The sequence below is a fragment of the Ovis canadensis genome, chromosome 2, assembly GCF_042477335.2.
Source record: "Ovis canadensis isolate MfBH-ARS-UI-01 breed Bighorn chromosome 2, ARS-UI_OviCan_v2, whole genome shotgun sequence".
Classification (NCBI taxonomy): Eukaryota; Metazoa; Chordata; class Mammalia; order Artiodactyla; family Bovidae; genus Ovis; species Ovis canadensis.
The window spans coordinates 12,636,907-12,653,073 of record NC_091246.1 but is presented as its reverse complement, the minus strand read 5'-3'; the positions used below and the strand labels follow the sequence as shown (position 1 = coordinate 12,653,073).

Below are 16,167 nucleotides of genomic sequence, written 5' to 3'. Positions count from 1 at the left end.
GCACCCCACTCCAGTACTCTTGCCTGGAAAATCCCATGGACGGAGGAGCCTGGTGGGCTGCCATCTATGGGGTCGCACAGAGTTGGACATGACTGAAGCGACTTAGCTTCCATGGGGTGGCGAACAGTCAGACAGGACTGAGCGACTTCACTTTCATTTTCATGCATTGGAGAAGGAAATGGCAACCCACTCCAGTGTTCTTGCCTGGAGAATCCCAGGGACGGCGGAGTCTGGTGGGCTGCCATCTATGGGGTTGCACAGAGTTGGACACAACTGAAGCGACTTAGCAGCAGCATTTCATTTTCTTTAGCGCTAATATAAACGGCGTTAACTTCAAATTCCACTCGTTCGTTGCTGTAAGAAGGTGATTAACTTTTCCACATTAAGCATAACACTGACCTTTCTATAACTGATTAGTTTCAGTTGTCGATTTGTTCAGATTTTCCATGTACACATACTATCTGCAAACACAGTCCATTGCATTTCTTCCTCCTTCACCTGTATATCTTTTTTCTTGGCTTAGCACACTAAAATAGTAATTTTTTCTTTTCTTCTACTTACTTTGATTTTAATTTGCCCTTTTTTTAAAAAATTTCCCTAAAGTGGATGCTCAGATGATTAATTTCAGATCTTACTTCTTTCCTAATATACACATTCACTGCTATAAATTTCCCTCTAAGCGCTGCTTTCACTACCTCCCACAAATTTTGATAGGTTGTACATTCCTTTTTATTTAGTTCAAGATACTTTTAAATCTTCCTTGAGATTTCTTCTGTTATGCATGTTATAGAGAAATTCTTTACATCTAAGTATTTGGGGAGTTTCCATCCAAACTTTTAAAGAAACTGATAGCATCTATATTGGTGAAATATTCTCATACATGCAGGACCATAAACTGATATGATTTTGGGGGGTATGTTTTCTGCTATTCTCTACAAAAAAAAAAAATTAATGTACTTTCCCTATGATACAGAAAAGCTAAACAATTAGAAACCTAACATTCATAAAAATTTAATACTGTTTATTAGTTATTATAAGCTATGTTGCAGTGATAAATGAACCACCAAAACCTTACCATACACACATACATATATCATGCTATATATTCATTATAAGTTGGCAGGGATTTTGCGCTAGAGTCATTCCAGGTCCCAGGCTCATGAGGACATCATTCTCTTCATGTTCACATCTCTGTGCTTGGCTTTCAGGGGGAAAAAAGACCTGGAGAGTAGCACAGGAGCTTTTTACTTCCTCCGCCTGGAAGCGACACTGCTCAACATCTGCTTACAGGCTACTGACCATGATGCATCACATGGACCTGCTGAACAGAACTGGAGTCTTCCCACGGCCCAGGAAGGAGAATGTAAGACATTAATGGGTTCTAAACATCCCCACCTCAACTATACAATTAGGTAGATACGTATTTATCAACTTTGGATCTATCTCTCTAATGTACTGTCAGAAAAAAAAAAACCACCACCACCAAATATGCAGTATTTAGCTAACTTTATTTTGTGAAAAGAAACATCTCCACGTTTCTGGATAATATTTTCGGTTATTAAGGTCTGCTCTTTTATTCCTCCCCATTTCCTTGCTTTTCTTTCTTTCTATTCAGACAGGTCAAAAGCTCTGGTGTTTCCTATTTTGAAGAGGAATGGGAAAGATGACAGCAGAGGACTCAGATCAGATCAGTCGCTCAGTCATGTCTGACTCTTTGCGACCCCGTGAATCGCAGAACGCCAGGCCTCCTTGTCCATCACCATCTCCCAGAGTTCACTCAAACTCACGTCCATCGAGTCAGTGATGCCATCCAGCCATCTCATCCTCTATCATCCCCTTTTCCTCCTGCCCTCAATCCCTCCCAGCATCAGAGTCTTTTCCAATGAGTCAACTCTTCGCATTAAGTGGCCAAAGTATTGGAGTTTCAGCTTTAGCATCAATCCTTCCAAAGAACAGCCAGGGCTGATCTCCTTTAGAATGGACTACAGACTCCAAAATCTGGATCTTCAGTCCTGAGAATGCATGCTCAGCTTCATGTATCAATCACACAGCCACTTCCCAACTGCACAGCTCTCCTTGGGTGGCTCAGATATTTCAAAATGTACCATCTTCTTCCTGTAAATGTGCTCATCATCCTATGTTTCTTAGTGTCACTGAGGCCAAGGTCATAACCCGAGGAATGACTTCATTACACTATCACCAGGTCCCAAACATCTTGTTCTCCAGCCATCTCCTTCTCTACACCTCCACAACCACCTTCATCTTTCATTAATGCAACAGCCTCTGATTCTGTCATTTGCCTCCAGGCTTCCTCCTCTTCAATTTATTTTGATGTGTAAACCAGACTCTGCCACTCCCTTATGTAAGCCCTTTAACACAGTCCACTTATTTCACAGGATAAAATGACTTTCAAAGTCACTCAAGACATCATACCTGCAGGCTTTCAAGCTTCTTTCTCATAGTCCTTCCTTCCAATACATGCATTCTCTCGCCAAGCACTTACACATCTTGACTGGAATTCCTACCTATTTATGTTGGATTCATGTCCATTTTTCTAATGGGGTGTTTTCATGGGCCCTGGTTATATGGGCAGAAGTTGAAGAGCCTTTCAGAGCCACACCTTCGTGCAACTCAGGCTCAAGGAGTGGGCTTTGAGAGGACAATTCCCATCCCAAGAGGAAGGCTTTTTAGACTCTCAAAGGTAGTTCCTCCCTCTGCCTTCTTTATCCCTTTATCTTCCTTTCTTTGTCATGCAATACTTTCCTTCATAGCATTTAATACAATTTGTAATTTTACTTCTAACTTACTTCTCCCCATTATCTCCCTCACTTTGACTCAATTTTAAGGTTCATTAAAGATCTTGCGTATCTCCTTTACAGCAGTATCCCAAGGGCCTAGTACATCAGCCCAGTTCAGTCGCTCAGTCGTGTTAGACTCTTTGCAACCCCACGAATCGCAGCACGCCAGGCTTCCCTGTCCATCATCATCTCCTGGAGTTCACTCAGGCTCACGTCCATTGAGTCCGTGATGCCATCCAGCCATCTCATCCTGTCGTCCCCTTCTCCTCCTGCCCCCAATCCCCCCCAGCATCACAGTCTTTTCCAATGAGTCAACTCTTCACATGAGGTGGCCAAAGTATTGGAGTTTCAGCTTCAGCATCAGTCCTTCCAGTGAACACCCAGGACTGATCTCCTTCAGAATGGACTGGTTGGATCTCCTTGCAGTCCAACGGACTCTCAAGAGTCTTCTCCAACACCACAGTTCAAAACATCAATTCTTCGGCGCTCAGCTTTCTTCACAGTCCAACTCTCACATCCATACATGACCACTGGAAAAACCATAGCCTTGACTAGACGGACCTTAGTCGGCAAAGTAATGTCTCTGCTTTTGAATATACTATCTAGGTTGGTCATAACTTTTCTTCCAAGGAGTAAGCGTCTTTTAATTTCATGGCTGCAGTCACCATCTGCAGTGATTTTGGAACCCAAAAAATGTCCTTTTGGATGCATAAATTAAAGAAAAATTGATCGTAATAACAATGACAACACTTAAGTACGTTCTTACAGTTCTCAGTCAAGAACCATTTAGTAAAGGGACCGTATTTTCAGCTTTGTTCTAGTCACTTGAATTCATTTAAAGGAGGTGGACAGTATCAGCCTATCTCATTCTCAAAGAATGTATAATCTAGCTCAGGATATAGGTATACTTGCAACAATGCAAATCCTACAGAGAACAATTCAGGTGCCTGCCCATGACCTATATTATCTATTACTTTTACTTTACTAGGTTCCTTACAGGACTTTAAAAAATGCAATGCATTGTACTGATCAAGAAACTCATCATGTGTTTGGAGAGCCAAGATAGGTACATACGAGGAATTAGATATTACAACATAAAGAATAAATAATTAGGTTCAAAAACTTCTCTAGACAACAAATATCAGACCCCCGATTTTTCCTCTGAGACACAATTTCCTCATGTGTAAAAATGTCATTGCAAAGATCAAAATACAAATTATATAAATGGAGATAACATTACAGATTCAAAAGATAATAATATTAAAAATCAAAATAAGTTAAATAAGCCACAGAAAGCACAAATGTTGTATCATTTGCAGCCCTTGTCCTTGTTTTTTCATTGCTCCTACTTAATTTTACCTGCAACATTCTTACACATGAAGGGAAACCTTTATCAGGCCTATGGAACTAAGGAGCATTTCTTGGTTTAGAATACTTTTTCTTGTGGCTCATTTTCTTTCATTTAAACAAGCGAGTATTAATAAGTACTATTTAGCACTGTGTGAAGTGAAGTGGAGAATACAAAGTGAAGTAAGATTCCTTTCCTGAAAGAAAGATGAAAGTTGAGAGATAAGATGCAAAACAAGCAGTAAGACTGAAGCCTCGCCCCCTGATGCCAGTGGGAAGACATTGAGGGTTTCATGAAAGAAAACATTAATAATATCGCTTTGTGACTGTCTGTTTGACAGGTAATGTGCTCAACCAGCATCTGTGGTCTAGCTTCCATCCCACAGGAGATATTCTTACTTTTTCCTTATTTCTGTATTCCTTGAAATATTGTTAGGTTTGTGTGGCTTTTGCAATCACAAAACTCCCTCTCTGTATAGAGAGTACACAGAAACAACAACAACTTCTAGGGAAGTATCAAGCCCCACATTCTGAAACTATTGTCATATATAGAGAAGTTTTAGGAGTTTCAATATGAAAAAAATTAAAATGTAACTGCAATGAGAACAGATTTAGTGGTTGCTAGGAGTCAGAATGGGGGTAAGCAAGATAGTGTGTTTATAAAAGTGTAACAAGAGAGATCCTTGTGGTGGCCGACCCTTGCTCTGTACCTTGTCTGTATCCATGTCAGTATCCTAGCTGTGATGTCATACTCTGGTTTCACAAAATATCACCACTGGGAGAAACTGAATTAAGGGTACAAGGGTCTTGTCATACTATTTCTTACAACTGCACATGAACTTAAAGTTATCTCAAAAGTTCAATTTTAAAATAACAGCAACATTATAACCAACTGGATAAAATCAGAATTCATGAGCCCATATTAGTATAAATAAATGAATAAATAAATGGGAGAGGACAAAGCTTTTTTTCAAAGTAGAGAGCTAACTAATACATTTAAAAAAAGAGAAACTCATTTGGCAACCATCAGTGAATTATTCATTCATCCAAGAAATATCAATGGATGGTAAAATCAGATGTTAAAATTTGATGAAAAACAGAATATTTCCTACAAAACGCTTATTATAAAAGAAAAAGCAGGTCCCCCCCCCCCCCCACTCCACAGTGGAGAAATATGGCAGACATCATCTTAAGAAACTGAGTTTACGTTACCAGTAACAGAACAAATCATCACGTGCTCCTTGACAGGATGCAGTGAGAAGAGCCAGAGCGGCACCTTACTTATGGACACTGAAATCTGAATTTCATATACCTTTCAAGTTTCAAAAAATATTCCCTTTCCTCCCTCAATCACTTTCAAGTGATTTTTAAATGTAAAACCCATTCTTAGCCCACAGGTCATACAAAAACAGGTAAATTTGGCCAGTAGGCCATAGTTTATCAATCTCTACTTTAGATTTGTAAATGATCTTTACCTGCCATATCATGAAACAGATTAACAGTAAGTAATCTGTGAATATGAGCACTATCAATCAAAGAATCAGAGAATTTTTATTTAGACTATACAAAGTACAGACGAATGTTACAGACTAACCGATCCCTGCTGTGGAAGACTGATGACCTGGTTTGGCTCTTCGTTACACACATTTCTTCTGTCAGATGGTGCCTAAGTTCAAGTCCATCCCAATGCAAAGAAACAACCCCAAGCCTTCTGAACGTTTGGGATCAGGTACAGCTCGCTTTGTGTTAAAAAATAAGCAATTTGTTTGCAAAGGTCTTGCAATAATGAAGGGACCTGATAAAGTATTTGTATGGTTTTTATCTAGCACAAGTCACACTCTGGGTTTAAGAAGAAAGGCTGGAAACAATATCACAAAATTCCGTTTTAGAAGTTGAGAGACTCACGGAATAAATGAGAAAGATGATGAACAATGGAACATAAAGCAATAGTTAACTGGGAAAGAACATGAAAAAACCAGTAAGACTCACTAATTGTATAATCTTAGTTGAGGTTTTGAATCCAGGAAATTATGTTTTCACAGGAAAAAACAACACAAAACAAACAGCAACAAAACATGGTTAATTTGTGAATAAGTGTTTTGAGGCATTTGATTTCTAACAGTCTTACAACTACCTAAATTTAAATGTTCAGAATCCTATTTCAAATACTCACTGAGACATTCATTTGAATAAATGTTATTATTTGTTAACCTTGTTATTTTCCCCCAACATCTTAGCAATATATGGAAAAGACTATACTTAGCATATAACTGGGAGGTACCTATCACTTTTATCTTCTTAGTTACTAAAAACATAAAGATAACCTTAAGTTTATAAACTCCTGGTGAGAGTTTACCATAAAGTCATCATAAAGTTTTTATAAAGTTAGTTTTTCCAAAAGAAACTCACTCACATAGTTAAACTGCTGGGATGAAGTATTATCCTAAGATGTTATCTCTCCTTTCAGACAACATAAACCACCACCTCTTGGACACTGAAGAGACTTATGACTCTGAAAAACAAAACGCAGTTCTGAGCTGGGGAAGCATATGGTGGGTTCCCCTCTGAGTTTAGAAGCCCCTGTGGCAGGAACAGAAAAGAGGTCACAGAAGGCAGGCAGCATGCAGTGCAAAGATGACTCTTGAACAGAAGAAGCAGCGCTGACCAGAACCATACATTGCCAAACACTGGTTGAGAATGATTTATTAAAGTCCGAGTAGCATGCTGTTAAATTTCAAATAGTCCACATCTTCAAAGTGTGCATGAATAAAAGTCCAAGTTCATTTCTTTCCTTCCTCTATAAAATGCTCTGTATTTTGCATAAAATCTGTGCAGATACCTTCTGCTAACTGGTTCCCCATACTCCTTCTGGTTTGGGCACTTGTTAAGTGTGCCCTCTGCTCAAATGGTGACCGTGCACTGACTTCCCCCTTCCTGAACAGACGTTCTTCTCCTGGACATCTCTCTGTTAAACGTACGCCTAACTTTCCCACACCTGCTTCATGACTGTGACTTTACTGGTTACATAGTACTACAAACTGGTGCAATAATTAGTTTACCTGGACCGTTAAATAGATATCACCTAACATGCTGGGGGTGGCCCTTAAGAACACACAGTAAGCATCTAGTCACATACCGACACACTCAACCCATTTGCTACAGAAGCTGTTTAATATGAAGGTGATCTTTTATTCATTCGGCATGTTTGATTTCTTTGCATTATCTTCAATTCCACATTAAAGTTGTGGTTACCAAGAGCTGGGTCATTGTTGCTCAAATGAAATCTGGAATTGCTAAACATATCAAGTAGGGTATCCTGGCTGTTTGTGACAACAGACTGTTTCTAGTCCATTTTGTTATATAAAAAAGTCACTCTCAACTAAAGTAACCACTGCATTTCCTTTGTAAAAAGGTAATTTAACTGGCTTTCCTCACTGTTGCCACCCACATAGGGCAAAAGTAGGAAATCTCCTTTTATAAAAGGTAAGAGCATAAAAAGACATTTCACATTTTTAAAAAACATCCTTCATGGGAATGTATCCTAAGTAAATAATCAATTATATGGACAAAGTTTTATGTACATAAATTTTTGCAACATTATTTATAATAGTGAAAATTAGACATAACCAACAATACAGGAATGGTTAAACTGAGTTGCATCCATTAAATGGAATATTATATAGCCATTAAAGTCATGTTTTTGTAACATTTTTAATGCCATAGGAAAATGTGGCAATTCTGCAGTGGAAGAAAACAAACTGGTTATAAAATTGTTTACAGTATGACTGCAATTATATATAAAGGTATACAATATACACATAGCACACACAAGGGGAAAAGCTGTTAATTGTGGTTACTTCTGGGTTGTGATATTATCAGTATTTTTTCTGTTTTATACACTTCTGCATTTTTCAAGTTTTCTACAATGACTGTGTATTATAATACAGAAAAACACAGGTTATTAAAAAATTCCTCTGATGAACTGATAATTAGAATAGCCTTGGGTACCATAAATATGTGGGACCATACCACTGTGCTCATCCTCTATAACTTTTATAGAGTACATATTCTTCTGATAATAAACTTACATTTCCTGTTTTATACATGTTACAACACTTTAATTTAAAAAAAGGTAATATTGTGATTAGATAGATCATTGTTTGTTTCATAATCTAAACAAATACTGGCTTTGACATCTAGGTTTTTCTATTTCCTAGAACATTTAAAATTAACACTCTTTTGTCTTTTTCAGTATGGCATACTGCATACACAGATTTTCATGCATGCTTTCTAAGAACGTAATTCTAATTTACAGTTTTCCTAACATAAGGAAAAAAATGGAGTTATAAATCATTTAAAAACAATCTACAGTCTTATCCATCACAAGCATGCTGATAGGCATAAACAATGTTTATTAAATGAAATGTATCCTTTAAGAAGAAGAAAAGGGAAGCCTGCATGTAAATGAAGTTGTGGATTCAATCAGTCAGAATTTGTTCTGACTTGCACCAAACCATTCAAAAACTTTTGAAGACTAGTTAGTGTAGTGTACACGGACACTCCAGAGTCTGTGTATGAATTCCATTGCAAGATCTCCGCTTTCTACTTTCAAAAGGAATGGGAGCAGGATGAGGGGTATCACGTAAGCTAATTTTTCAATATATGTCAAGTCTTGGTGGGTCAAGGAACAAATACTGCCATGGGTTAGTGTTTAAGTACATGAATGTATTTTTCCTCTTTCTCACACCCGACCCTGCCCTGGCCTTTCGGGAGGGGGAGGCTGTTCATCCCTCAATAGATGATGGCCGCCTCTCATCTTAGTTTCTTTCCTAAACCACGGAGTGGTCATTGCTGTGAACTCCAGCCAGGATGGTGTGGTTGAGGGAGGAAGCCGAGCGGTCGGAGCCTTCCGTGGGGCCGCTGGTGTTCTCACTGCGCTGGCAGCAGAGGATCTGCCTGAACGTGGCGCTCATCTCCTTGTCGCGGTAGGAGTAGATGATGGGGTTCATGGCAGAGTTGAACTCGGCAAGCAGAAGGAAAAACTTCTCATAGGCCAGAACGTCACACTGAGGGCAGCACACGTCGAGAAGTAACAAGACCAGTCCAGGAGTCCAGCAGATGATAAAGGCACCTGCAGGGTCGGGGAGCGGGACCGGGAAGGTTTAAAGAGAGAACAGAAAAATAGAATGATGAAGGGAGCACCCATATGGTGAAATGATTTCAGCTCAAGGTCAAAATAATGAGCTCCAAAGGCATCAGAGCATCATTTGAAATAAAATGTTCATTTTCCGAAATAATCAGAAAAGGTTCTGACAATAAAAAGAGCAAATGAATAAAATCTTATTACTATTACTTCAGAGTGAGTGAAGTAGCTCAATCGTGTCCGACTCTTTGCGACCCTGTGGACTGTAGCCCGCCAAGCTCCTCCGTCCATGGAATTCTCCAGGCAAGGATACTGGAGTGGGTTGCCATTTCCTTCTCCAAGGGATCTTCCCAACCCAGGGATCGAACCCGGGTCTCCTGCATTGCAGGCAGACACTTTATCCTCTGAGCTACCAGGGAAGCCCTAGGCCCTTACTAAATTGACTATTTATGAGACATTGATGATTATTTTTAACAAAACTGAGTTTGCTAAGCAATGGAGATACGAAATAGAGATATTCAGCATTTAGGATACACACTTTGATGCTTATAAAAATACTGTGTTTTATAGCATAAGATTGTTCTCAGGAAAAATCACTGTGACGCCCTCTCATTTTAGTTAAAGCACAGTTTCTGGATTCAGTTTGACCTCAGATCCTTGCTTTGCTATTTATTAAATTGGATGAATTTAGGCAAAATACTTTCTTTTTTATTGAAATATAGTTGATTTACAATGTTGGGTTAGTTTCATGTGTACAGCAAAGTGATTCAGATATATATACATTTTCAGATTCTTTTACATTATTGATTACTATAAGGTTGTTGAATACAGTAGAGTAGCCTATGGTATACAATAGGTCCTTATTGTCGGCAAATTAGTTTTCTTACCTGTTTTCTCATCTGAAAAGTAGAAATCATTACATCTACCTCATTTGGTTTGTTGTTAGGAGTAAATGAGTGAGTCAGTGAAAGTTGCCCAGTCATGTCAGACTCCTTGAGACCCTGTCCATGGAATTCTGCCAGGCTTCTCAGTCAATGGACTTCTCCAGGTAATTCTACTGGAGTGGGTAGCCATTCTCTTCTCTAGGAGATCTTCTCAACCCAGGCATTGAACCCAGGTCTCCTGCACTGCACACAGATCCTTTACTGTCTGAGCCCCCAGGGAAACCCAAGAACACTGGAGCAGGTAGCCGTTCCCTTCTCCAGAGGATCTTCCTGACCCAGGAATTGAACCAGGGTCTCCTGCACTGCAAGGGGATTCTTTACCAGCCGAGCTTCCAGGGCTAAGAAAATAATCACTCCATGTATCTTATCAGAAACAATAACAATAATATCACTATTACCTGCTCCATAACACAAGCCTGTTTGGAAGTAGCAATTTCCAGTGAAAAAATGTATATTTACTTTGATTTTTAATCAGCTATCACTTACATGAGGCTTTTCTATATGCTTTACAAATGTTACCTCATTTCATCTGCACCATAAGCATATGAGATAGAAACTGTTATCCCACCACACAGAGGAAGAAACTGAGAAACAGAAATTAAGATACTCTGCTCAAGGCCATGGTCTTGGAAAGTGGCAGACCAGAGGCAACCCCAGGGTTTCTGCTCTTAAAGCCTGGCTCCAAAGTCTATGCTCCAGACAATGTTATATTCCCACTTCTTAAATCAATAAAATTAAATTTTTAAAGCCAAAATTGTATGCTTTAGATGTTTTCCTATTTAAATTCTCTTGCTTTCCCAACTCTTCTAACTCATGAAGATTTCACTGTAACTATAAAAGGATGGAAAATAAATTATATTCTTAATTCCAATTTATTTAGCTACTGAAGTCATTCATTTGGCTTCTAGAGAAAAAGGAGGTTTAGAAATAGTGTTAAAATCTACCACTGTGTTACCCCCAGGATGAGCTGGGGATCCTTGGCTAAGAGAACATGATGGGGTGGGCAAGGTCTTGTCCCATTACATCTCACTTGATGGGCCCCTTATGTGTTAACATAATCAGGCTACACAATGAGCAGACAGGGAGTGTGGATAAGCCCAGAAGTACACTGGAATATTTTGATTTAAATGGTACTGGCTTAGTGGGAGGGAGGCTTGGGTTGGGGTCGAGAATCGGACTAGCCTCAAGGAGTGAGTTTCACAAAATATAAACAAATGAGATTTAGTCTCCCAAACAGCCCAGTATTGAATGTGAACTTTCTTTCTTGAAACTTTTCAGCGGGGTAATGAAAATAAAGAAAGGAGCAAAGTACCCCCATAAAGCTCTTTGTTCTAAACACAAACGTCTATTGGTTTTAAACTGCTGTTCACTTTGAAGACTGGCCAAGGTGCTTCATTTTCTAATAAATACAATACCTTAGACTTTCCTTAGAGAGAAAAGAAAAAATATTTCAAATATCAGGAGATAATAGCCATGGAGCTATTTGAACTTCAAGTAAAAATGTTAATAAAGCATTCATTCCAAGTCCTTGAATTTCCTCGCTTGAAAATCACTCAGAAAGCTAAACATAAAGGAAAATCAAAGGAATGCCTCTTGAGTTTCAGATATAATGCATTATTCATTGAGAAGCTGGGAAGGGAATTATTCTCAGGATGGAAAATGCTTGGATGGAAAATACATGGTCCCATTATTCCATTTACTTGGAAACTAAAAACATCCAGGCTTTTCATGAATGGCAGAGCATTCTTTCAAGACTCCTTTTCCCATTCTTTCATCAAAGCTCTAATTGAGCTCAAATTCAGAGCTGGATTAGATACCAGCAACATGCATCTCAATAGATTTATTTTAAATAACATGATCTTTTTTTCCTTCCAGGCAGCAGAAGGGAACATCCTTATTCTCATGGATTTGCTCAAACTGCCTTTCTTCAAAAGTAACAGAATTCAAATACAGTCATTTGTTATTTATAACTTCTTCTAATTTTTAAATTCAAAAAGAGCAAGATCTTTGTGATAAAAGCCATGGTCTCCAGAACTAGTCCAGTGGGTTTTGCCAACCACGCAAGAAGCCTTGCCAGATTAGAGAAGCGAAGTGGGAACTCCGTGGCCTGACCGGGAGCTAATACACATGGGTGTTTCATTGAAGAACTCCCAGTCCTCTCCCTTCTTCACAACCACACCATTCCAACACTCAGTGTTTGGATCTTCAAGACCCGACTCATTTAAGAGACTCAGGACAGACCTCAAAAACTAACATGTAAAATCAATCACACAGAGCTTTTCTTTCTTTTCCCTTCCCCACTCTTTCACAAGGGTGTGAGGACCAAACTGATCGAAAGCTGAAGGTAGACTATTGCAGTGGAAAAGAGGCCCTGGAAAATTCCTAAGTGATCAGGCTTCTCAACAATAGTGATTGGATAGTATGAGATCAACTTTGCTCAGGTTATGGATTTACCATCTGGCTTCTTAAAACAAAAACTATATCCTTTACAGCTTTAGTAAAAAGGAGCCAACCATAATCCACTCGGGTCAGAGAACTTGAGAAGTGCACTGGGGACCCTGGATCTGTAATCAGTGGACAGTCTACCTGCACATAATCTGAGGAGAGTCAAGTGCACACCCATAACGCAGGCTGATGATAATGAAAAGAACCCCCAATCTCCACATGTGTCAAGTAGAGAAACAATAGCTCCTGGCCCCCTCCACTGGGTGTGATGAGGATCAAACTGAGATACAACATGTAAAAGCACTGCCCCCTACCCGACCACACTACCTTTTGCCATCACGGGAGGCATAATGCATGTAGGCTGGTGTAGCACAGTACCAGGGCAGAGTTCCTCCAGGCCAAAATGTGGAAGCATGTTTTACACCATGAGGACCTGGCATTTCGAAAAGTTCTCAGACACCACCCCAATTATAAGAGATTCCTAATACTTGAGGATGGATATGAAAAGAATAACAAGAAGGAAAAGAGAGGAACACAGAGAAGCACAGGAAGCCCCAAATCATTTTGGAGTTTCTCACAGGTTGACTCCGTACCTACTGAAGATAATGGATAAAATATTGTGGTACTCAATAGAGACAGTCCTTTACGTAGTTTGTATATTTCCAGAACATTTCTGATGGATGGATCCCCACAGATTAAGGCATAAAACCAAGGAATGTTATGCAACAGCATGAAAGAAAGAGGAAGCACAAGTAGTTTGTCACTGCTTATTGTAAAGTCAGAAGCAGAAGTACTGGAAGAGAAGATGCTCAAGATCATACACAGCCTGGCAAAGACATCTGAAGCTTTTCCAGCACTAACTCTCAGAATAGCCACATATTACATAATATATGGCTACAGAACATATAAGAAATACTGATCTTCATCTATCCTATCAGATTTTAATTTCATCAGCCTCATTGGCCAGAATCTGGTTTAACATACAACACTGAAAGAGAAAGGAAGGAAAAAAATGATCGAGATAAAGATAAAAGCAAAACCAGATATTTCCAAATTCTAGAGGAGAAAGAAGAACCTGAACAGAGGCAGTGGCAATGAGAAGAGAAATATGGAAAGACTGGCAAAGTATTTTAGAGATGAGTTGAGAATGATTTCTAGATTTTCCATTTGGGAGAAGGAAGGATGGTGCTACCTTCCACGGAAGGAGGAAACACAGGAGAAAGTGTTGGCTGGTGTTTTCTGAGGGGAGATGAGGAGAACGCAGATAATGCCCTTGGTTCTATTTATCTTTAGCTTGAGGTAACCGCATGAGCTCAGATGGGAGATGCCCTAAAGGCGTCCTGATGGGCTCATGGCAGTTTGAGTCCTGAAAGACTCTCTCGGTGGGCTGAACAAGAGTGCTTACATTCCGGACGATTTGCCAACATTACAAGTAACATGGGGAGAAAACTACTCAAAATATATTGTGGGTTGGGATAAATAGCAGAGCAAGCTTCATTCCTTTCTTCTGCATCTGTCAAACCGATCTGTGAGGGCCCCGGTGCCCACAAAGATGGAAGGAGAGGTGCTGGAATGTAGAAGCAAAAAACAGGGAGGAAAGAGGCTGTTTTAGAACAAGAGGTCACAGCTGCAGAACCAGATCAGATTACCACACCTTCCCTGAAATCTACACACCCCCATCAGCTGAATAATGCTTACCATCTGGTCTCACAATTAAAGGCTTTTTTTTTTTTTCCTAGAGGGACTTTTTCCTAACTAGTTGAACTTTGTTTACATATGGAACTTAAGAACTAAAGTTAAAGAGAAAAAAATGTCTGAGAGAGAAGACCTTGCGGGAGGGAGTCCGAGGTTTTTGATGAAAAAAACAGAAAACACTTCCAGTCTGGCGGGCAAATTTGTGCTTTTACAAAAAATCAGACATCCGCAGTTCTAAAATCAGTCAAGGCAAGTCCATTCTATACCACTGCTGTGTCCAAGTTAACCTTTCCTTGGTCACGCTTTTAATGTTCCTCAAATGAGGATCTCTGAAACAGTCCCCCAACCTTAGAGACATGTGGCACAGATCAAACGGGAAAAAAAGCGTTCAAACACATAGACTACTCTTTCTAGTTGCCACTAAAGTGTGTATTCTTTCAGAGCAGACATCTGCATATCCCAGAATCCAATCAATTTTAGTTTATTTCTGTAGTTATTGTCTGATTTCTGCTCTTAAAGTGTACACATGGCTAGCTAGGAAATCATTCTAAATTATAAATCTTAAAGGAGACTGTTAGGTAAGAGACCACATATATAAAGCTTATTGCCAGGTCCAACAGCAAAGGCGTCATTGCAGGAGAAGTATATGAATGGCTTTTAGAGAAATAAGTTTTTCTAAGAGAATAAATACTGGAGTGGGTTGCCATTTCCTTCTCCAAACTATTTTCATTATAAAGTCTTTTCTGGAACACAGAAAATGATATTAATCCAAATGAGATATCTCCAAAAATAAATCATTTCTATCTTAATACCAATTTTACTTCATTCAGTATAATACCTACCACTTCTATTTCTTCATGGTCTTAATAAATGTTTCATGCATTGAAAGTTTCATGATTTCATTCACTGTGTGATATATTCTAGTGATTCTTTCACTTGTTCCTAAGAGCAACATTTGTCTTTTAGAGAAGCATGTTAACAACACACAGATCTTCAAACCACAGTAGAATACTCTTTATGTTCTCTCTTTTTTTTCTTTTCATATTCCTGTGCATAAGTTTCGCCCCATAATACTGTCCTGCTCAACATGATGCTGGCTTCCATATACACAGAAGGACAGCGGTGCCTTCTTCTGGCATTTTATATATTTTATACCATTTTATATACTCTCCTACACATTTCCATACTTTGGAAAGCACAGGCTAAAGTGGCATGCATACTAGGACTAGCTCTTAAAGAAGACCATCTGTGCTTGAGAACAGCCAGTAGAAACCACTTCTCCACGGTTACAAATCCAGCCAAGTAAGCAAATACCTTTTCTCTGCCTGTTGCTATAGGCCCCTAACCAATTCCTCTTCCTCCATGCTTCTTCCCTAAAGTCCAGCTTGCACAGAACAGCCAGAATGATCTTTCAAAAGCATAAATCAGTTCACATGACATCACTTTCCTACTTAAGACTCTGCAAAGCTTCCTACTTGAAATCCTTCCTGTGATCCATAATGTCCGACATTACTACCGCCTGTCAGACTCTTCAGCCTCATCTCTTTCCACCCACCCCCCATTCACTGGGTTCTACCACACACATACCAAGCTTATTTCTGGGTCAGCATCTTTGCATGTGTTTTCATCTTGGAATATTCTTTCTGTAGATCTTCATGTCTTCTTACTATTAAATATCACTTCCTCAAAAGCCAAACCTGACTATCCTAGGTAAAGCAGCACATTCTCCCCACTAATTATCTCATGTTATCATCTTCATTTCCCTTACCCATACTCAAAACTATCTTATATATTG

The 16,167-nt window shown here is 39.2% G+C and overlaps 1 protein-coding gene across 4 annotated transcripts in view; it reads right to left on the bottom strand.

The window, feature by feature from the left end:
• Positions 1-6,818: 6,818 nt before the first annotated feature.
• The window catches only part of LPAR1 (lysophosphatidic acid receptor 1), a 164,937-nt gene continuing 155,588 nt past the window's right edge, over positions 6,819-16,167 (bottom strand). For all 4 annotated transcript variants that reach the window (XM_069575448.1, XM_069575447.1, XM_069575449.1 and 1 more), the window contains exon 4: positions 6,819-9,276. In XM_069575448.1, coding sequence (XP_069431549.1) covers positions 8,975-9,276 — 302 coding nt within the window. In that variant the 3' untranslated portion in view covers positions 6,819-8,974. The remainder of the gene's footprint in view (positions 9,277-16,167) is intronic.